This window comes from Plecotus auritus (assembly GCF_963455305.1).
Source record: "Plecotus auritus genome assembly, chromosome: 8".
NCBI lineage: Eukaryota > Metazoa > Chordata > Mammalia > Chiroptera > Vespertilionidae > Plecotus > Plecotus auritus.
Window position 1 is genome coordinate 45,234,624 of NC_137782.1, and position 24,247 is coordinate 45,258,870.

General features: G+C 35.3%; 1 protein-coding gene across 1 annotated transcript; it reads right to left on the reverse strand.

The window, feature by feature from the left end:
• Positions 1-3,653: 3,653 nt before the first annotated feature.
• On the reverse strand, positions 3,654-21,137 carry LOC308255934 (uncharacterized protein C18orf63; the record flags this gene model as incomplete). The annotated part of the gene is made up of 12 exons (XM_080683790.1): positions 20,977-21,137; positions 19,201-19,279; positions 17,104-17,160; positions 12,706-12,817; positions 12,054-12,095; positions 10,533-10,609; positions 7,953-8,062; positions 6,797-6,893; positions 6,572-6,684; positions 5,249-5,420; positions 3,933-4,931; positions 3,654-3,752 (listed from the first exon to the last, which is right to left on the reverse strand). The coding sequence occupies exons 1-12, from the start codon at positions 21,108-21,110 to the stop codon at positions 3,654-3,656; spliced, it is 2,091 nt and encodes a 696-aa protein (XP_080539916.1). The 5' UTR covers positions 21,111-21,137.
• Positions 21,138-24,247: the final 3,110 nt, after the last annotated feature.

Genomic DNA, 24,247 nt, shown 5'->3' on the forward strand with positions numbered 1-24,247 from the left:
TTAAAATATGAATAGTATATGTACAGTATTTTTACATTCCTATAAAGATGAATTCTCAGCATTAATTTTGGCAGACTGCCATAGTTTAAATGCAATGCTGATCTAAGATTCTTGATAAATAAAAATAACTTATTTATGGCTTTAAAATTATAATGTTTATAAAACTAACATACAATTCGGATGTAAATAATGACTTGGCAGCAGGTTAGGGGGATGTCCACATGCATATGAATCACCAAAAATTTGAAGTGCAATTAGTTTTACTTAGTTAGATTTGGAATTATTCTGGCTTTTAAAATTATAATCTTTAAAATGAACCAAAGTTTTCCTTGATTTCTCTAGTGAATCCTAGCATATCAAATTGGTCTAGAACATGGAGAGTAAATAATCTGAACATGGATAGTAAATAAGCAATTAATCTGTCCATGTATCTCTACAGTAAATCATACATATACTGGGTATCCCCAAAAATATATACAAACTTTGAATAATTATTAATTCCAATAGGTTAAATCTGAAAAGAAACATCAATTGAATTATTAGCTGTAAAGTGTGTATACATTTTTTGGGGGGAGTAAACTTTCATTAGCATAAATACTCTAAGAAAAAAATAAAACCTATTTTGCCCGGCTCAGTGGTTGAGCGTTGACCCAGGCACCAAGAGGTCACCATTCAATTCCTGGTCAGAGCACAATCCCTGGTAGGGGGCATGCAGGAGGGTCCAATAGATGTTTCTCTCTCTCTTTCCCTTTCCCTTCCTCTCTCTGAAATAAATATATATATATATATATATATATATATATATATATATATATATATATATATATATATATATCAAACCTAATTCTACACCAGAAAACAGACAGATACTAACACAGGCTTTGTCATGTAGGTTAACATTTGTCTAAATGAAATACTACATTATAAATTCTGAATTGAAAGATACTACACACTAGTTCAACAGTGGGTTTACCTTTTAATTATTCTATTTAGTGCACTAACGATGTAAGTCTTCGTTACCTACAGTATGATGGCTGGACAGTCCTAGGAGGGCACCCAAGACACAAGGAGCAGGGGAAGACCGGTTTTGAGAATGAGTACATGCTGCGGACAACTGAGCGACCCAGTATATGTTCTTATCAACTGCACTTTTGTAAAACATGTTCTCACCATAGCCCCAGAAACAAGATGGCAGTCCAATCTTGACTGCAGTCTACTAATGATCTACCATACAAGTTTCAGGACGAGAAAGGCACACTCGGAATGGGCTTCATACTAGATGTGTTTCCCTATGAAACTGGTAAAATACTGTAAAATAGAGATAAATCTGGAAAACAGCAATTATTACAGTAAATGTATGTAGTGCATTAGTTAGCCAAGCACAATTTCAAGAGGAAGAATGATATTATAGCTTTGAAGTAGAGTTCATGTTCATTTGCATTTAATTGAAATGGCTTAGTGAAATAGCAAAAACAGTAAATCATACTTAAAAAATAAAAATTACACTTATGCTGACTCTGATATTTTTTTCAAAATTTAATGAAGGATTACTTCAGTGGAATATTGAGATTTTTTTAAAGTATCTTACCACAACAATTATATCACATTTTGTAAATTAAACATCTAAAATATTTGAAAGCCAGAATAATCCTAGTGAGCAGCTCTATTTCTGCTTCTCTCATCTTACATGTTCAATTTATTTGTAATACAGACCGAAAGTTCATTCTTAATGTTTGCTTCAAATCACAGGTGCTCTCACGTCTTTGCCAGGAACCTAGAGGGGTTTGCTTGAGAGCAGACTGTGGCCTATGGCGGTGCTGTCATTTCAGCAACCCCGCTTCACCTCCTGCCCGGCACAGAGCACAAGCAATGGACATGTCTGAACAAAGACACCTCTACTCCAATTGTTTGCTATGTGCCAGAAGGTTCTAGTTCTTCTCTGAAATGTTTACTGAAGGCTTCCTATTAGTTTTGTTAAACTAAAGTGAAACTTAGTGAGTCAATAAAAATATGGCAGACACTACAAAGGAACATATATATATATATATATATATATATATATATATATACACATACACAGACATTCTTTTAAAAAATATGCTACCCCTTATTTGCTATCTGTAATGTACTTTACAATAGTAAAGAAGTATATGTGAGAAGCAGAGGAAACAGTGACAAAATATTAATAATGGTTGAAGCTAGATGATGGGTACTTAGAAGTTCTTTATACTATTATCTATAATTTGTGTGATTTGAAAATTTCAATAATAAAAGTAGTAAGGACAAAATAAAAATATTTTAACTAACAAAACTAATCATATAAATGGTTATTTTGCAAACATCTGTACAAGACTATTCATTCACATGACACTGTTATCATAGTGAAAAGTCTGGAAGAACTAAAGTGTCAATGAGCAGGGACTGGTAAATGTATCCATATACAATGAATCTTGTATGCAAACATGAAAAGTGAAACTGTCGAGTGAAAAAGGAGGCCCCATAGCTGTGTACGGAGCCCAATTGCACGTGCATAGGAGTGCCTGAGTGTCCATCTTCTGTTCAGAGTGGTTATCTCTGTAAATAGAAATTACAATGGTTTTTCAAAAATTTTCTTGAAATTATTTTATATTTCTCAAATTTCTTACAGGGGCATATATTAATTTTATATTTGAAGGAAATTCGTTTCTATAATGATATCCTGTAATTTTTCTCATGTTATTCTGTCTAGGTGATGGGAATGATTTTGTATTTTAAAAAATTGTTTTAGATTTTAAGTAATTCAAAAGTGGGAAAATTATACTTTTAAAAATCACGAAATCTGGAATAGATTTCATTTATTTTAAAAATGAAAAATTTTAAGGTATTGTAGCACATACATTTTTCCCTTAACTATCTACTGAGTTCATTAAAATGTAATATGTCAAAAACTACACGAAATGCACATGATAAAATATATAGGAATAGACTTAAGTACCTTTTGGTTAACTCAAATCAGGCAGAAATTTCTAGTAATTATAAAAATAAACAGCAATTGGAAGAATAAAGAAGTAAATATTTTCTAGTTTGCTCATAAAGAATTTGAATTGAAAGTATTCTAATAGTTCTATGCAAAGAAGTGTTTGTAGATGTTTTAGTAATATTTGTTCTTAGAATAGAACAGATGGCAAGATGGAATAAAATGTAATTTCCAGATGCAGGCTTTTGTGAATTCAGTGTCGTGGACTCAGCATGCTCAGCTAAATCTCAAGTTTACCTTAGCCAGCATTGCAACATTTTTGGAGTAAATTTTAACTTAATGATTAACCTTTGGAACATCCCTTAAGTTTAATCATCTTAGGTAATAGTCCCCAAAGATACATATTCTGGTGGTTTTGGACTCCTATCTTTGGGCAGCCTGCTGCAGCTGTACCCTGGAGGCTCTTAGTCTGCAAAGACCCCAACACAAAAGTAGGAAGAGCCCATAGTGGGACCTCTCTCCACCTCCTCCCTCTTCGGGGTCTCTTCTGTATTAACAGATGCTGTTACCTACAAAGGCTGATTTTAAGGCTTCAAGGGATTTAAAAGTAACTCCTCTTTATCAAGAGGTTGGAGATCCCTAAACTTGGCAATTCCAATTCAGATAACATAATGAAAATAAATCAAAAGATTATCACCTAAGTTACTGTATGGATATTTCCTGCTTTCACATCCATGTTATAAGCTTGAGGGCTGAAGAGAGATTTCTTAGGTTTTGATTTGTCCAAGTCATGTATCTGTAATCAGATTAAGGAATCACATTTTTAATGACTCAACTGTATATACTTGTAGTTATGTTAGGGCACATTTTCCCAATGTGTTTCTAGATGACCGTGGGAAAATCCCTTAAATCTTTATTTAGGGGTTTTAAAGATCTATCATATGATAAATATCCCCAGATTAAAATGTTTTCTTACCTGGTTCATAGAAGAACTGGATTGTCCGTAGTGGACATTACTGGAATGAGGCTGCTTTGCAGGTTTTGAAGATTCCTGACATAGTTTTCTGTTAGGCCTGTGGGCTGTCCTGCCTGTTATCAGTCTGTGGTCACTGATATCAACTTCTTTAGTTTTATTGACTGACTGTTGAAGTAGTTGGGAACCTTCCATTTCTGTGTCTGACTCAAAAATGTGTGGTCTTTTCACTTTTAGTGACTCATGTCCCTTTTCTAAAAGTTGTGCTATATGTTTGCTTGTTAAAATTTCTTTTCCATTCACTTGGCAGTCAATGGCACTTTTTAGCACACCTAAACTCTTATTTGACATCTGCAATCCTGAACTGTTAGGTAATCGCTTATTTCCATCTATACTCACAGCTGACGATTTTCCGTTAGAAGGGAGATATTTTGTCATACTTTCTTTTACTTGCAGAGGTCTAGAAGTCTTCTGGTTTAAATGTCTAACTTCCATCTGAATGTTACAATTAGATCTTTTTTCTATAGCTGGATCTAAATTCAGTTTGTCATCCCGGATCACATTGGTTTTAAGTGAAAACAACTTGGATTCTGTAACAAGTGGTTTTCTTTTCAGGTTGCCAGGCTCTAAGACATTTTTATTCATCTGTAATGATCGAGTTTTGAAAATTGGTATGAATTTAGGGGCCATGTTACTTTGGGAGCTAAAATTAGTGTCTTGAACTTGAGTATTTCCTCTGGTGGGCTTTGGTACTTCCAAATGTACTTGTGGTGCCTTGTCAGAGAGGGACTTCTTTCTGCTCTGAGCAGATTCTGGCTGGAGGTTCAGAGCTGAGAACATGCAGGTATTCTGCTGGCTGACCCAAGGCTCCACCTTGTGGTCTATGGCCACTGATCGCGATAAAGGATGTTGAGCCAGAGAAGGTCCTGTGGAAGGGGCCTGAGTCAGAGAGGTCCTGAACATTTGTTTAGAGGTCAGATTGGGTGGCTTGACTTTGTTTTCCTGAAAGGATACAGATTAAGAATTTAAAAAAATATAATAATGTCCTTAATGGAAAAGAAATGATATAAAATACCATCAAAATAAGGACATAAAGTAACATACAATATATAAAATAATAGCACATTAAATATAATAATAGCAAATGGCAGTGAGAAATGGTTAAGTATAATCACAGTAAATAGTATTAGAGAAACAGTGACCTGAGAGAAAAATAATTATATCACAACAGATTAGGTGGTTCACTGAGGAGGCAAGAGATGGAGTAAGACAGGTGCACAGTATGTCTCAGAGAACTTGAGAGGACATGAATGTCTTACCTGTATACTCGGTTTAGTTAGTTCTTGTGTGGAGTAGCATGGCTTCGTTGTCATCTTTATGGGAAACCCACATATATGGGGCAGTTTAGATTTTAAATCTGAAAGAAAACTTTTCAACACATCTTCCAAATCTACCCTTGGAAAGAACTGTATGGGCTGACTTCTGATGCAACTGAGAGGGTATGTGAACAATGTTAAAGAACAATGGAACATTTTTATGGAATAAAAAAAGGATTAAATAGTTACTGTTAAAAAGACACACACAACTAAATCCTAGCTATTTTATATGATGCTTATTTATTCCAAGATAAATAATTCCAACTTTATAATCCAAAGCTAAAAAGCATGTTTTCTCACAGGGATAGTAATTACTTCTATTTTAATATCCACAATCAAAACAGCTCATTGGATCCTTATGACACGGCTTTCCTTACAGGCTGGCAAACTAAGACATTCTAGAAATGACTCATAAGGAAGACACTATGACCTTTGTTGATTTAAAATAAGTATTTATAGTAAACAATAAGCAGGTTGCAGCTCCAAAAAGCAGTAAAGACTCAGTACAAAGAAACAAAACAGATTTCATTTAAGCTCCTAAAGCAGTTCTTTGAAAAAAGCAGTTAATTTTCTGATAAAAGATATTCTGAAGATTCAGAATAATGACTTGGCATCTAATGAAAGGGAATAATGGATATCTATGATCTTTAATTTTATATTAAGATTTTGGTTAGGAAACAAAATGCAGAAAGAACATTATGGCTCTTCTCTCTTCATTTTGAAACTCCAGCTCATCAGAATACAAAGGCCCAGGAGATCCGTATTAAAACTGAAGAGTTTCACCACAGCACTTGCACTCTTTTGTGTATAGATTTTAAAAAAGAATGTTAAGATATTTTGTTAAATCAATGGGGTGCATTAAGTGCAAGTCATATCCTCTAAATTTTGCCTGTAAAGCAATCTTCCAAAAATAAAATTCTTTGTTAAACTAAATCTAATTCCACCCTTTCAGTTATATCCAAAATGCCACTGGAGGGAGCCCTTGACTAAGGAGACTCATGACTTTTTTTCTTTGACTAGAAATCATATAAACATTATTTTTCTATCTACTGTAAAGTTTCTTTCCTGTCTAATTGTTGCAGAAGAGTTTAAGGGGAGAAATACCATTATTACACTAATTCTCAAGTAAAAATGGGAAGAAAAACAAAATACTCATGCAGATAAAAAGTAGAGAGGAAAGTAGTTACATTTAGACAGAGAAGTTTGAAAATGATGATGACATCAGGGCAGGAGAGAGACTGGGTCATAAGGTGGGGCAGAGAGCACCCATTAAGGGTGGTGTGTAAAGGATATGTAAAGATCCTTTCTCTTATCATTTTGAAGTAGATGTTGCAGTATATTTTAATATTTCCACCATCTTCTGGAAGTTTGTAGCCATACTAAAAATTAAGAACAAAGCTGAAATTCTCTTGAGAGACAGCTAAACTTAGGTTAAATTGTAAGAAGTAAAATCAAGTAACTTCCTACATAATATATATTTCTATTCCTTACCAGGTCGTCCCATTGCATCTGGAAATCTTTATATGAGTGAAAAGGACAGTCAGGAGGTATGGTATGAAGAATACTTAATATCTGACCCATTTTCATACTATGAAAAATAAGAATTTGGTAAAATATCATGAGCCAGTGCTTAGATATGTTAACTATGGGATTTAGAAAGCATTAAAAAACATTTAACATCTATCTACACATAAGCAATAAACTAATCATTTGTTCCTAGTTCCAAGCATTGTATTAAATCTTAACTAGAATTGTTAATAATTGAATTGATGCAAACAATGTGCAAGTTATAAAGATAAAATAATGACTAATGTTGCCAAACATAGATATTCCTGGTAACTGTTATACTTTAGGGAAAAGTTTAAGAGTTGAATGAATCAGAGTCAAATCTATGTTTCCCATCTAAGCTGTATCCTTTCCTGAATGATTAAATTATTATGCATATGCTTACTAAAGTTTTTTTTTTGTAAAGCAAGTTAAAATTTCATCCCAAGAGTCCTATTTATGTTAACAACAAGCCATATTTTACTGAATATAGTATAAACTTAAAATTTAGCTCATATCAAATGATAATGAATCATTAATTATGAGTTTATAAAGTTTTAAGATTATAATAGTTGTGCCCTAACCGGTTTGGCTCAGTGGATAGAGCGTCGGCCTGTGGACTGAAGGGTCCCAGGTTCGATTCCGGTCAAGGTCATATACCTTGGTTGCGGGCACATCCCCATTAGGGGGTGTGCAGGAGGCAGCTGATCGATGTTTCTCTCTCATGGATGTTTCTAACTCTCTCTCCCTCTCCCTTCCTCTCTGTAAAAAATCAATAAAAAATAAAAAAATAAAAAAAAAGATTATAATAGTTGTAATCTCATGAGACCTAGAAATTTACTTAAAAATAGATCTAATAAATATGTCTAATAAATATATATTATACATTTAATGTATAATAAATTTATTTTCATAATCTGATAGAGGAAGTTGACAGTTTCTGTAAATCTGACAATATTGCTGCAATATGTTTTTAAAGTTATAATTCAGTTTCAAAAGTTCACAAAATGGTTTATACTTTTGCACATCTCAATGTTGAAGCAAAATTAGAAAAAAATGTTATATTTGAACGTCCCCTAGTTACTAGAAACTGAAATCTCACCTTGGCAAAACGTAGCACCAGTTGCTTAAAATTGAATGACCCTCTATGACAGCATTCTTGTGAGTATCAAAGTCCTTTATAATACTTTGAGAAATATCAAATTCTTTTAGCTTTCAATAGAAATAAGAATTTAATCTGTCAGTCCTCAAAAGAATTTGACAAACAGAAGACACATACTGTGTTTGTTAGACACACACACACACACAGTTATAAAGTAATTTTAAAGGCTCCAGTTACATTGGACCAACCACATTCCATGATGTAAGTGATGTTTCAGCTCACCCTGACTCTTCTCTATACAGTATAGCAAGAGCTTTACTACTTTCCTTTTTAACTCCCAAATGAAAACTCCTATTCTGTACTATTTCATAGACACGTATGAATTGTTATAGTAGTCAGGTTGTGAAAATGTCCTATCAAAGTGTAAGAAAGGTGAGATTTAGAGGAGCTGATAACAAATTATAATTTAGGAACTTAATTTAAATGAACTGAACAAGTATGTACTGAGTGTATAGTGTTGAGTAGAAAAGAGAAGAGCATCTTCTGATTGCTCCCATGTTGAAAAAAGCTCTGCTACCCTGATGTCGCTGTGCTCCTCATTCATTCCTCTCTAGAGCAGATGAGGTGACTTAAAATTAGGACAACTCCTTCCTCTTCCTCTTGGGAGCTGGCCTGCTGGCAAAAAGTGGTGGTGTGCATTCTCTCTGTCATTCTGGGACTGGTGCCTGATCTCCCAAGGCAGCCTGTGGATTTCCATCACTGTCATTCATGGGTGAGTCAATCTACCTAATCCTAGGTTCAAATAGGCCACATTCCCCAATAATAGTGTGACCATATGTCTGTTAAAATAAATAAAATGGAGACCAAACCTGAAAATTCTTTACTCAGACAAAACCAATTAAGGCACATAAGCAAAACCTAATCTAGTTTATCCTGCAATGCAAGCAAAATTTAACTTAGATTATTTTTGTAAATGCCTCAAGAATCCGTAAGTGAAACTAAACTGTTTTCCAAAATGGTGTAACAAATTTTCTATGTAAACTGTCCTGGAACAACACACCTCTGAGCTTCATTCCACTGTTGGCTTTAAGACTCCTGGTTCACAAACTGTTCTTTTATGTACCATAAACTTTTAACCACCCATTTTTAATTAATCTGATTTTATTTTTAACGTATTGTAGTTCATACATGTTGGACTAGTATCCGATTAGGCAAGTGTCCCTTTCACTCTCAAAAGTGTCCATTTTGGATAAGTTACATTCTCATCCTATTAATAAAGGTAGTATATTGATCTCTATGTCTTACTCTTCTTTGTCAATCTCTAATTGGTTCAAATCTCAGGTATTTAAAACAGAAGTATCATCTGTAAGAAATCAAAGGGCAGGTAAGGTACAATAATTAGTCCTCAAGAAGCTTATAGGGGATATACAAATGAGGAGTATAACTCTAGAAATACAAGTAAGTATGTGAGCTGGTGTAGAATGGCGTGAAGGTTTAAAAGAGGGTGGAGATCACACTGGGTTTGGAGCCTTGTGAAGGTTCCTCATCAGTACAAGATACTGTATTAACACCATGTAGCCCATTCCAGTTATTTATTTATATGCAGGTCAGCTTCCATACTGGCTCACATAATTCTTGAGGATCAGAAAGTAGATCCTATTCCTCTTTGATTTGTTCTTCGTAATAAAAAAGTTAAACAGAAAAGTGAATGGAGAAGTATTTGAGCAGGCTCTTAAAGGATTAGCAACATGTGTAGCCAACTGGGGTGCTCCAAGCAAAGGCAGAGACATCTATCCCATGCCTGGGGTTTCTCAGCCTGGACACTCTTGACACTTTAGGCTGGATAACTCTTTGTTGTGGCAGCTGTGGTGTTGTGTCCTGTGTGCTGTGCACTGTAGGATATTTAGCAGTATCTCTGGCTTCTATCCACTAAATGTCAGTAGCAACACACCCTTTCCCCTTTGTGATAACCAAAATTGTCTCAAGACATTACAAAATGTTTTATGAGGAACAAAAGCACTTATTTTCCCCTTCACCTGTCTCTGTTGAGAACCACTGGCACAGGAGAAGGCAAATCACACTTATTGAGTTAGCATTAGTAAGGTTCTATACTGGGTGCTATGAAAATAGCAAAATAAAAGACACATCCTTCGACTAAGAAGGCAAAAAGTGTTACGTGTAAAAAGTAGGCACACACACACAAGCTACCAGAATGCCAATGGGGGAATATTACATTTACTATGGGCTGAAACAGTGCTTTTAATATTTGAAGGTGTAAGAAGAGGCAAGAACTGGGCACTGAGGCAGGACAGGGTTGTGGGTAGTCTTGAATGCCATTAAAAAGATTTTTGAGCAAGGGAATAATATAATTGGACCTGTGTTGAACTGACAATATTTTCTTTGGGTAACCAGATTTAGAACAATATCAATATACCAAGAATTTAATATGAATTTTGAAAATAAAAAATCTTATCACTCTTCTTATTAAAAATTAAAACCTACTGGCATGCTAGTAATAATAATAAGTATATTAATTATATAGTAAATAAAGTTAATTATGGAAATAAAATTTTGTGGTACCTCAGGTTGTGGCAGTCTGATTGTATAAGCTTCTATACTTAGACAAACTTGAGTTTCTGTTACATTGATGTCTAATGCTGAAAATAAAATATTTAATTATAAAATTTCTGGAATTATTACTCCATCCTATCAAATTAAGTATTTTAGTAACAAAAGAAATTAACTTAATTTATTCAAGTTAGAAACTCAAAATGGCTTTCTTTCTTGCACATGGTAAAAGTCAATCAACATATCTGACAGTTGCAGATGGGACATCTACAAAAAGACAAAGGCTGAATGAAGCAACGTGGATATGTGGGTGTGTATGTGTTGTGAGATGTCATAGGGCAAGGTTGCAATAAGAAAAATGAGGTATCTCACAGTTGAGAGGGAAACTCAACAAGTACCGTTTACAAGTCTGACATCTATTATATGTAAAAATAGAGACTGTCTTCTTAAATCAGGTGGTACCATGCCATGATTCTGACTTCAGTAGTCATTCACTAACGAATGCCCTCAAATATTCTGGCAGATATACTCTGATCTTATAGAGCCCCAAGGCTTTTACCTTGCTTTTTCATAATTAAAAGTACTTAACAAGTCAGATACTAATTATCTTGGGAAGGGGTAATACCTGGAAGAAAGCAGGAGGAAGCTTGTGAGGTATTGGTAAATTTTCTGTTTCTTGATTTGATAACTGGTTATAAGAGTAAGTGTAGTTTGTGAAAATCCAATGAGCTATACCCTTCCAATTTGTCACTTTTGTTGTAGAATATTACATTCAGTAAACTAAGAAAAATTCTAACACAGAAGTAAAGAATTTTGCTCTCCTAAACTGTTATCTTTAATCTCTGATAGCTGTAGTCTCCTGATAGTGTTTAGGGATTAAACTAAATTTAGGAACGAACCCATTTGTCCATAGCTAGAGTATAATGATTACTACTGTTCAACTTAAACATGAAACTAGTGCATGGAGGGCAGATGAGATCAAAGAGCTGTGGATTGATTAGTAATGCCTACCTGGGCTTAGGATTTACACCTATCTGCTATATCTAGACTATTGCTTAGGAATTTGTCTAACTGCAAATAGCCACACATATCACTGCAAGAATTAAACTATATCATAAACTGTTATTTTAGATCATCTGTGTCTTTTCAGACTTTAAGGAGAAAAAGAATCATGTTTTCATAAGAAATAAAGCTTTTACTTGCAACAATACTGAAGAATTTCTTATGATATAATTCTGGAAACTACACATTATAAATTCCTGTAAGAATTAAACTCCTTTACAGTCATAATTTTCTTTAAGCAAAGAAGTAAAAAACATAGATTTTATTCCAATAAAGATAAGTGAATTTTTCTCAATAAGGTAGGCTATATATTTTGAACTAGAGTTATTTTCCCAGGTGAAATTGTGATTATAACAGCTGATTAAACTCCAATGTAACCTAATCACCAAGAATACAACTCAATAATTTGTAACAGCTTAACGGTTGACTAGATTAATGTTTTTATCTATTGACTTAGGCATTTTTACTTACCAACAGCATTTTGCTTTCCCATCTGAGAAAGAAATTCTCTTCCTTAAAAAATTGATAGAATATGCCATGTTATTATAATCTATAAATCATACTTGATAAATGCAACCTTTTCATGTGATATTATCAAAGCTACATAAAATGCTTTAAAATGCAGTTTTATACAAAAGAGTATCTGATGTCAGCTCAGAGAAAAAATATAACCACTCAAAAAGTATCTCTTCAATTAAAAAGACAGTAATACCCAATTATACCCTCAAATATTTATTTCCTAGTATAAAATGCTTAGAAAAGGTCAGACCTCAACACAAAACTCAGAATAGCCCTTTGGTGCCAGCAATATTGATAAATTCTGTTCATTTTATAGTAAGGCTTCTCACTTATATTTATTTCTAAACATCAAGTGTTATATAATAAACACGTTTTCTTTTCCTTTGTTAAAAAACATATTTTGTTTAAAGAAACATCAGCAGGCTTTGGATATAATCCCAAAGTAAGGAGATGACATTTATGTTCTTGTGGACTTGCTTGAGAATGCTTGGTTGGGGCTATGCTTTAAAAACTATTTCCTAAATATATATTGAAATTAAAAACAGATGCACATAGTAGAAGTAATGAAGTCAGAAAGCTACAGTGCTGAAAAACATAGTGTTACCTTGCACCAAGAGATGGCCAGTTTTGTTCCAGGCTGGAGCAAGTCTGGCCGTGAGTGAATATGAAAGGCAGTTTTGAAGAATTACAGGAATTACTCTTCGTGGTGCCTCCACCTAAAAAGATCAAAAGATAAAATATAAGCAAATTACACCAATCAGTATGTCCCTATAAGCTACCAGAACAAGTCTGTCTTTAAATCACCACCTAACAAACTGGGCTATTCTGGGTGATAGTTCTAGTCACCATAATCCCATCTAGTTCTAAAGTTAAGTAAGTGTTAAACCATTTCCACTCCAAAACTATGATTACTGCCATCTACACTAACAAAAGAGAAAGATGCAAATTGACTGTACCTTCACAATGCCCACCAACCAATCAGGAGTGAGTATGCAAATTAACCCAACAAAGATGCCCCAGCTGCTCAGGGCCTCCAGGCAGCGAGGGAAGGTGGGGCCAGAGTGGAAAGGCGGTGCCGGCAGCCAGGGAAAGGAAGGCCCATTCTTGCACAAATCTTTGTGCATCGGGCTTTGGGCTTCTAGTGCTATAATAAGAGTCCAATTTCTCCTGCTTATCCTGGCCCAAGAAACCTAAACTTTTAGGCATCTGTGTTACAACCTTACACTTTACTTAGTATTCTGCTATACACGGAAGAAACCAGACCAGAACTATATTGTAACATTTTTCATAATTGTTCACTCTAGTTCAACACCAGAAAAAAATGAAATGCTTACATGGGTACCAGCAAAGAATCTTTCCTTGCAGAGAATTTTTAAAAATTAGAACTTCTGATCAAGGGGAATAATAGGATGCAGATTTATCCTCCCATTTGAGACAAAGTACAAAATGGGGCAAGTTCTATGAAACAATGGTTTACAGGACATGGTTTACAAGCAACAAACAAAAGCAGTCCCTCCGAGACAGGAACCTATGATCATCCCAACATATTGACCGAAGAGGGTTTTCAGGCTTTATGCATGGAGGGCAGTCCTGGAGGAGCCAGGGGACTCTCTGGGTTGCAGAGCCAGAGTTGAGAGTCCAGGGTGAAAAGGGAAGGCAAGCTTTGGGGGCAAGATTGGCGATGAGAGGGCTGTACAGAGAACAGACTCTGAGACCAGGGCTGGGGACAGAATCAAGGCTGTTTGCTCTACAAACATCTGTGCAAATACAGTTCAGAAGAAAATGCTGCCACTGCCTCTACTACCAAGACATGCAAAAAAGCATTAGCACCAAGGAGAACTGTCTCCCAATATTATCCACCCTCGTTTTCATACCATTTTGGCTTCAGGTAAATTCTCTCAGGATGTACATAATTAATCTGTTGTTGAGGAACAAGACCAAATCTGTTCAATTGTCTCACAGATCATTTAATTAAGGCTACTATCAACTATTTAATTAAGGACTCCAACCTGCAGCGCTGACTTCACACATGCCCCGAGGGCCCAGGACCCAAGCAGCTGAACAAATCCCGTAACTATCAGGATCTACCTTAGAAAACCAAATGGCTTTCTCCTTGATTCTGTGTTGACTTCCCCTTGGTCCAAGGTATTAACCCAGATACAGCAGGATATACCAGCTCACATTCAGCCGTGGTATGCAAGGAGGAAGTCTGGGCCAATTCTATCATTCATAAACATCTTGACTGGTGACCTGGATGCCTCCCAGGGCACAGATGGTATTATTGATCACTTCAGCTATAGTTGGGGGCAAGTTCAATACCACATTTTCTCAGTAACTGATACAGTAGGTAGACAGAAAATAAGTGAGAATATAGTACCTTAACACCATCAACTAACATGACCCAATTATTATGTCTTAATAAATTCTAAAAAATTCAAGTGATACAAAATGAGTTCTCCAGTCATAACTAAATTAGAAAGCAGTATCTGAAAGATCCCTGGAAAATCCCCAAATATGTGGAAACTACATAACAAACTTCTAATCTATCCATAGATCAAAGAAGAAATCAAAGGGGAATTAGAAAGTATTTTGAACTGAGGAAAATAAAAACAAAACATGCTTACAAGGACATTTATAGCAAATAAATGTGTCTATATTGGAAAAGAAAAAGTTCTCAAATCAGTGAATTCAGCTTCCACCACAAGAAACTAGAAAAAGAGCAAACTAAACCTAAAATAAGCATAAGAAAATAATAAAGACCATAATGAAAATCAATGAAAAGCAAAAGAGTAAAACAACAGAGAAAAATCAATAAAACCAAAAGATGTTCTTTGAGATCAAAAAGATTGTTAAGCCTTTAGCAAGACTGGTCAGGGAGAAAAAAATTAAAACACACACATTATCATATATAGAATGAGAGAGGCGACATCACTACAGACTCTAGCAAAGGAAAATAAGGAAATATTATATGTAAGTTTATGCCAATAAATGTGACAACTTAAAGGAAATGGACATATTCCTTGAAACAGACAACCTAAATACTCTATTATCTATTAAAGAAATTGAAATTATAGTTTAAAACCTTCCATTAAGGAAAACTCTAGGCCCAGATAACTGTATTGGTGAATTTTACCAAACATTTATAGAAGGAATAACAAAAATTCTACACAAACTCCAAAAACTTAAAAAGGAGGAAATTTCTTCCTACTGTAAGATTTCTGAGAGCAGGGAGTTTATGTGGTTCACAGCTTTAATTCCAGAAACAGGTAGAGTGCTCAGGATATGCTAGATGTTCAATAAATATATGCTGACTATAATGACTATTATGCATAAAGTATTCATAAAAAGAAAAGTTGAGCAAAATCACAAAGGCCCAAGAGGTAGGGAAGTCAGGCTGGAAGAAAGCTCATGAATATTGAGGCATCTGAGATCTGGCAGTCTGGTGAAGGGGCCTAAGTAAGTTTACTTAGTAACAATGAGGAATTGGGATTCATGAAAAAAGGATAAGAGTACAAACAAAAAGATTTTAAATATTTTGACATTGGACAACTTGCAGTGATAAATTCAAAGGTGTAAATTAGAAAACTAGAAGAAAATTCATAACAAAGTGTGTTTTTATTAGTATATAAGGACTATGGGAGATTGTGTATTAATTTTTCCTTTTTAAAAAAATATATTTTTATTGATTTCTGAGAGGAAGGGCGAGGGAGAGAGAGATAGAAACATCAATGATGAAAAAGAATCATTGATTGGCTGCCTCCTGCACACCCCAAAATGGGGATTGAGCCTGCAACCTGGGCATATGCCCTGACTGGGAATCGAACTGGTGACCTCTTGGTTCCTGGGTCAATGCTCAACTGCTGAGCCACACCTGGCTGGGCTTTCCTCTTTTTCTGATAATCTTAAGATATATATAAAATGATGATAGTTGGTATAAATATACTTTTACTAAATCAATACTGAAATGCTATATATTCTTTTGCTAAAAAATAACTGTTTTGATTCTTATAATTCATTTCTAAAATCGTGTTGTATCTATTCTTTTGTAACACATTTGTCAAAAAACAATACAATGTTTACCTTTAAGTCAATTTATTAATAAAAGTATTAAATTTCCCAAGAGTGGGACAGTAAGACATCAAAGGAGTCCCCACAAAACCATTAAGACATTTTCCACAATAAAAGACAGTTTTGTAGGGATCCCTGGAAGACCTAGTTTCTAGTTCTAGGTATATGATATACCGTAAATATGGTTCTCATAGTTCAGATTTGTCTTTGCCAAAAGATTAAAGAATACAGCTTTCCCATAGATTGTGACTGACAGCTGAAACCAGCTTTTGGGTTCTTCAGAGATTTCTACGGAGTTGCAAAGCACCTTCTGGTATTGTTGAGACATTATAATCCTCCTAGAACTGAAGGAAAGTATCTAATCTTGGAGTTGACAAGAAAACTCATTATCCCAAACCCCAGTTCATCAGCCTGCTGGAATAATCCAGAACACAGTGTGCCTCAGAGAAACATGCAGAGACATGAAGTGAGCTCTAGCCAAGTCTCCATGGTCTGAGTTACTGAGACACCAGAGGTGCTCAACCCAGGTATTTATATTTTCCTTGCTAAGATCCAGAAATTCATTACCATGTAGAATACAACTTACATTGTTTTGTGCCTCTGCTTATAATATTTTTGATTCTCTGGGTTTCATTTTCTTCATCTTTAAAATGGGAATATTCAGTTCTTGGAAGTTATATATGATAAATAAGATTATGCCATGTAAAATGCCTGCAAGAAAGTACTCAACAACAACAAAAAAAGCCTCTTCCCTTCTGGCTCTACTAAATGTGCACAAATTAATTGCTTGAGAAAAAATTGTTCAGCTCTTTCACATGCATAGCAACAAATTATGAGAAAGATGCTCCAATTTTTGTTGGCTGATAAAAGAAGTTGAATACAAAATCAATATAAACAGTATCTGAAATTATTATCTTAAAAAAAAAAAACGTACCTTAGCTCCATATTTTTCAATATAGGCATTAAGTTTTCCAGCTTTATAAAATGGTATCTATAACAAAAATCCACATTTATAAAGATGACTTAACATATATTAAATAAAGCAATACATAAAAGACTTTAAACGTTACACAGCAGAGAGCACAGAATCAGGCCATCATCCTGATAGCTTCTATGCCTTGGAGAAGCAAGTGATGACTAATCTCTCCCTGAAATAGAATCTGTGTATACATTCTCAAAATAAGGAAAGCCTTTCTGGGGGTGACATGAACCCAGAAACCATATGAAGAAAGACACCAATGAATATTTAACATCTTTCATAATATACAGTAAGTTATTATACCTTAAGAAGGAAAATGGACATAGTGGAAGATCAGAGAAATTTCAAAAGGCCAAAGTGCTTCAACTCACCAATGAAAGAAATACAAATAAAAAGAAGATATTATTTATAAGCTAAAAGATTGGCAGGTGTATAAAGGTTGCAAATATCCAGTATTTGTGAGGATGTGGAACTATAGGTTTTTTTCATACATCATTTGTTAAAAATGTAATCTAGAAGAACTTTTCAGATAGCAATTTTGCAGTATCTAGATTATAGTTAAAACTAGAGGCCCAGTGCACGAATTCATGCACGGGTTGGGTCCCTTGGCCTGGCTGGTGATCGGGGCCATCTCGCCCAGTCCTGATTGGGGTGATGGGGACCGGCCAGCCAGGGAGGGACTGTGGAAGGGCTCCAGGGTGTGTCTGGCCCTCTCTCTCAGTCCCAATCAGCCAGACCCCAGCAGCAAGCTAACCTACAGTCGGAGCATCTGCCCCCTGGTAGTCAGTGTGCATCATAGCGACTGGTCGAGTGGTCGACCAAATGGTCAACCCATCAGTTGGACACTTAGCCTATTACACTTTTATTATGTATGATGTGCTGCAATCCCACTTCTAAGAATTTAATCCATAGAAACTACCAGACAAAAATTATATAATTTCAGTGATGCTTTCTGAAGCACTGTAATAGCACAAAACTAGAAACTCAGATATGCATAAATTATTGTATAGCCATACAATGAAATATTTCACAGCCTTAAAATCGAGAAAGATACATGTGTTGACAGAACAGTATCCAGGAGAGGCTGTTAAAAGGAAAATGAAAGGCAAGCTTTAAAATAGTATGCATAATAATTCCTTTTTAAATAATATTGTAATTTTTTGTAGCATGTAATATATTTGTAATAAAGCAAAACATTTTTAGATGGCTATTCTAAGATTAGATATTTGAATTTATTAGAATGCTAAAGAACAATCTCTTCCTTATTCCATAAAATTTCCAGGTAGAAAAAAACACACAATTAAGAGGTATGAGTGTCTACTTGTTCACCAACAGCTTGTCTTTCTTGAAAACGATATTAAGGATGAGAGGGGAAAAAATGAACATATAACAATATAACCTAGAAGGAAAATTAAAGAGCTGAAAAATTTGTATGGTTTATCAGCACTGTTAATAAATATTGATTTCAATAAATTCTGGGAACTTAAAATATCAGAATAAGGGGATTTCCAGAAAGATATTTGATAAAAATCTTAGGATGGTATGATTTTTATAAAGATTTCTGGCCTTTCATTATAATTCCTAGTTATATACAGCACAGGGAAATGTTTCTTGTTCTAATTTTACTAAGTGTAAGTTTTTTTTGGTAATTTTCCAAATTAAAAAAAATGTTGATCTAAATTCTTTAAAAACAATTGGAGATTTGATGGAATGAGAAACTTCTTCCTTTATGTTAAGTGTAATTCTAAAGAATAAAATATGAGAAAAGGATTACATCTTTAAAAATTCTGCAGTAACATATTAATCATCATAGTCTTCATCTTAACATTTATGACACAAAAAACTAAATATGAAATTAGAACCACAAAAAATAGATTTTGAATGTCAGATATATCAACGTTAAAGTCTGCTAATGGTTCAAACTTCAAAACAGTATAATTAGTCTTCATAAACCATCTTCAATTTGAGCTATAATTAGTACCTGAATTACTGTTTATCAATATTGCCCCAAATAATTAGTAAGAATACTTTATAAAATGTTAAAATACTAACCGCCATCACCACCCAAATTTGGCTAAATATTCCAGGCACAGGTGATACAAGAGTATCTTGGTGCAAAAACAGCAACTGCCTGTGGAGATAAAATTATTCATTTTAAAGTGGACTTGCCCACTGACTGTTTTTTCCTTTAATAGAACATTTTAAAATCACTTAGCCCCAATTTAGAAGTTTAAGTCTCTTCCAGGCAAAGATTATGTTATAGATTTCTGTATCTCTCCCCACACTTAGCATTACCTTGAATACTGTAGGCACTCAGCCAAGACTTGAATTAAGGGAATTATAAATTACAGATATTGATATTAATTTGTAAACTTGTCCCTGCATCTGAGTTTCTTAACCTCTTTCATCTGTGAATATGAATTCCTCTTTTAAAACCCCGTTTCTATCCTAAGTGTAGACTTAAAGAAGTCTTAACACTGAAGAATCAGCTCTTTTAACTTCTATTTCTTTCATTTTCCTTTGTTTTTTAAGTGGTGGTTGGGGGAACAGAGGCAACAGTCTAAAGACTCAACTATCAGTGAATTTATCAACTACTTCCATGTTAGAACTAGATTATTTTCCTGCAAAAATGAAAATTTTGTCCAAGTCAGAATGACATTAGTGGTTTTAGTTTAGCATTTAACAGCCAAATAAACTTAAAACAAAAATTGCTACAATTGAAATTATCAATACTTTTGTTTTCAAAGGTCAAGGAAAAGGTGGGAAAACACAAAAAGAAGGAGTTGAATTTTCCAAATCACTAATCATCAAGGAAACAAATTTAAGAAACCATGAGTGAGTGTGTATTGGGGAGGGGTTATCTCAAAAAGTAAGATGAGCCAAACCCAGTCTCATCTTTAATGTCAGAACCTGGGTACAGCAGGTACTTGTTTTTACAAGGCCTGCCTTTGTCTGAACCTCTCAGTTACTGGGAGGATGAGTAAAAACATCCCATTCTATGGGCATGGCCTCATTCCATTTGAGAGCAAACGTGAGAAAATCTCACATACAGTTTTCTACCTATTTGTTCCCCAAATGGGTCACAGATAACTGCTCATCAGGTATCAAACTACACGTTAGCAGAAAGGGGACAGGCTCCTAGATGCACTTGGGTGGGAATATATACAATAGGGAGAAGGAAAGTTTTGTTAATAGGAGAAAAATGGAGGACACCCCAAGTGTCTTTCTTATTTCTGACCCCTAGCAATCTTAGAAGTGTTTGTTTTTCCCCAAGAAATTCAGTTACAGAGAGAATCTTGTCATGTATTCTGAGTCTTTCTTTGAGTGCCTCAAACAATTGAAAGGACTAGCACATGGTGGGTCCTCAGTAATCAGGGAGTTAGACTTTAGGCTTCAACTTAGCTACTTTCCAAAGACTATATTGGGTTAGATATTTCAAAATAGTTGTTGGAGAAATATTCTTCAGAAATACTCTTATATTGACCTGAATATTAAGAAATTATATTAATCTAAAATGTTTACAGTATCTCTTAAAGTGCCTCATAAACAGAAGGTACTCAGTATTTATTAATTACTACCTCTACGGAACCTGATTTATTTCACCAATGTCTATAAACAGTGAAATATTCTATCTCAAGTATCAACAGTGAGATATTCTATTTCAAGTATTTTAAATATAATCCTATATAACTGGCCCAAACAAAATTGAATTTATTTTAAAATTATATAAACAAACTAAGTATTTTGCTTTAAAAAAGATACTTCTAAAACAGCTTTCACAGGTCTCAAAAAGTTTAGAAAGCATTAGTTATATATGTGTATTCTTACCTGCACATCTTAATTTGTGTACTTCTAATCTCGGTATCTGCCACCCCATTATGCAATATTATCTTGACGGCACAGAGTTTCTGTAAATCTGGAAGTGTGATGAAGAACAGTGACTGCTGCCTAGAATCATTCATATTTTCCTGTTGGCTAAATGCCTCAGCAATCAGGCCTTTAAAATCAAACAGACAAACAAACAGCAATAAAAAGGTAGTAAACTATACCAATGCAACAGAATTATTTGATAGTGTTGAAATCTATATAATCTATATAATAAAAGCATAATATGCTAATTAGACCAGATGGCTGAATAGCAGAATGACCGTCTGGACAAAGCTGGGGCTGCAAGGGCCTAGCCCCTTGCACGAATTTCATGCATTGGGCCTCTAGTAAGATAATAAAAACAAATAAAAAACTTTAGCAGTTAAATGTCACTGACATTTTACATTTAAGGTTCTCTAATGATAATCTAGAATTGTTTGGTATATGTTTGTTGTTTTTAAATACACACACACACACATATATATATACATACATATATATATATGTGTGTGTGTGTGTGTGTATATATATATATATATATATATATATATATATATATATATATATTTCAGAGAGGAAGGGAGAGAGAAACATGAAACACTTCTAAGACTGCTAGAGGTCAGAAATAAGAAAGACACTTGGGCTGTCCTCCATTTTTCTCTTGTTCACAAAACTTTTCTTCTCCCCATTGTTTATGAGAGAATGATGAAAGAGAATCATTGATTGGCTGCCTCCTACACTCCCCCTACTGGGGATTGAGCCCAAAACCCAGGCATGTGCCCTGATTGGGAATAGAACCCTAATCTCCTGTTTCATAGGTTGCTCAACCACTGAGTCATATCCACTGGGCTGGTACATGTTTTAAGACATAATTCATCAAACATACAATTCACTCACTTAAAAGTGTACAATTCAATGTTTTTTACTCTATTCACTGAGTTATGCAACTATCACAATTTAGAACACTTTTGTCACCCCAAAAAGATAATTCAGAATTTCAAACCTATAATTTTATACCACAAATAGAATAACTTAAGTACAAATAATAATAAAAAAATACTGTTTATTATATGCCTATTCTGTTCTAGGTACTGGATACATTCTCACCATATTGCCTTCATTTTATAAATTCTCAAGTTCCTGGCTATTCTTAACTTTCATTTTGATCTTTCCTATGAAAATAATAATTTTTAAAAAAATCAAAATATATAGCAAAGTTTCCTGCTGTTTTAGATTATCTCTGTAAAGTACTTCAAAGTTAAGGAATATATTTTCATAATTTTATATGAAAGAAAATGTTTACTGAATGTCTAAATTATCTAGTTTCCTTTTCCATTAATTATCTGGCTGTAAAATGTCTATTTCGGACACCTTTTACAGTTCATAATTCACAGAGTATACCTCTGAAGTCTATCTTATGTATTAAAGAAAAACTGGAATTTAAGTTCAACTTCTCTAATGTGCACGAATACATCGGGGGGGCGGGGCGGAACTGAGATTGTAGTACATCAAACTTTTTTGACATCAACATATTTTCTCTCTTCAATAAGAAAAGTTAACACATACAGCCTGGGAATCTGGAAGTGCGACTAGCCTTAAGTCCAGTCTCCGAAACCAAATGCCTGTATGGTGGCATTTGAGCAAGACTTCGGGTTGCTTCTCTTCACTCAAGAGCCACTGTATTTATAGTTTCATCATTAGAAATCACTTGGTTCTTTAAAAAGTGAAAGTACTCTTAGATCCCTTAACAAATTCACACAAGGTGTTCATGACCTAATGATTTCTGATATTGAAAATAAAAAATTATGTCCTTCTCTCTGCTTTTCCACTCTCTTCTATGTAAATGCGTACTGTTGTGAAAAATTAATATAACATGAAGTACAAATGACTGTTAGCAAACACAACCTACTTCACAATTTTGCCTGAATGTTTTAGTAAAGGCATCAATAATGAATGAAGTGCAGCATAGACCACAGAACTGATTATGACTTGGGTCCAGAGGTACAATTCTGTGTATTTTAAAGAAAATGGGTCACATCATTGTGGGTGAAAATCTGCGATGTCACTTTCCTTTCTAAAACACATTTCCCACTGAAATTACTTTCTATTCATTTCCCCATAAATACCTTGTGCCAGAGTTAGCAGGGAATTCCTTTGAGGGAACCTCCCCTTGTCAATCCTCAAAGACTGATCAGAAAACTGCATGTAAACAACTCTCATCTGTTCAGAAATAGGCCAGAACTTATTTACTTTTATCATTTAGAATTACCCTAACATTTTCCTAGATTGTATAAGCACATGGTGAGGCTCAAAACCTGGGCCGTAGCCTGATAAACACGTGGATGAAGCGTTAACACCTGGCTCCGGGAACAGCTGCCCAGCAAGTTCTACACCTGAGGACTTAGAACCCAGACAGAACCTAACTTTTTGCAGCCACTGAACGTAAGTCTAAGCAACTTCCGGCCCACCTGGTGTCTGGAGCCTCCTTTACTTCCGCCTCCGCGGGGCCTGCTGGGAAAACAGGGACAGGAAATCCCACAGGCTAGTTTCTTTCCGCTCTGCGCCTCACGTTCTCACCTACAGAAAAGGGGTTGGGCGGGAACATCTCCAAGGTCTCTTTCAGCTTAAGAAGACTGTTTACAGGGTGACTCTGTGAATTACTGATAAATACGACGCCCTGAAGGTTGGAACCTGAGGACCTTCGGGAAGGAATGTTTCTCCCGCCCCTCATGTACACCTGGCGTTTCCACACCGTTTCCACACCACACACGGGTGGGCGTCCTGTCCCATGGCCAAGCCCCTTCCCTACTGGACTGCTCCCTAACAGCAGTCAACCGAGCCCGCAAAATGCTTCCGAAAACTAAAAGCAATGCCTTCCAAGCTGACGCCTCCTGAGGCGTGGGCCTCGGCGGGGAAGAAGCCGCGGGGTGTGCGGCAGGACCTACAATGGCCTCCCTTGCTCCTTCTCCATCTCCCTCGGCAAATGTTTCCCGTCTGTCCTCACCTCTGTGGGGCCACCGCGTGCAGTTCGCCTGCTGCCTCACAGAGCTCGCTGCCTCACAGAGCTCTCCACCTCACTCGCAGCATGCCCTGAGCGCCACCACTCCAGGCCGCCTGCAATCCCAGCATGCCCTGCGCGCCACCACTCCAGACCGCCCTCAATCCCAGCATACCCATCGCTCCGGGCAAGCCCCGCACACCACGTGCTCGTGGCATGTTCTATAATTCACCA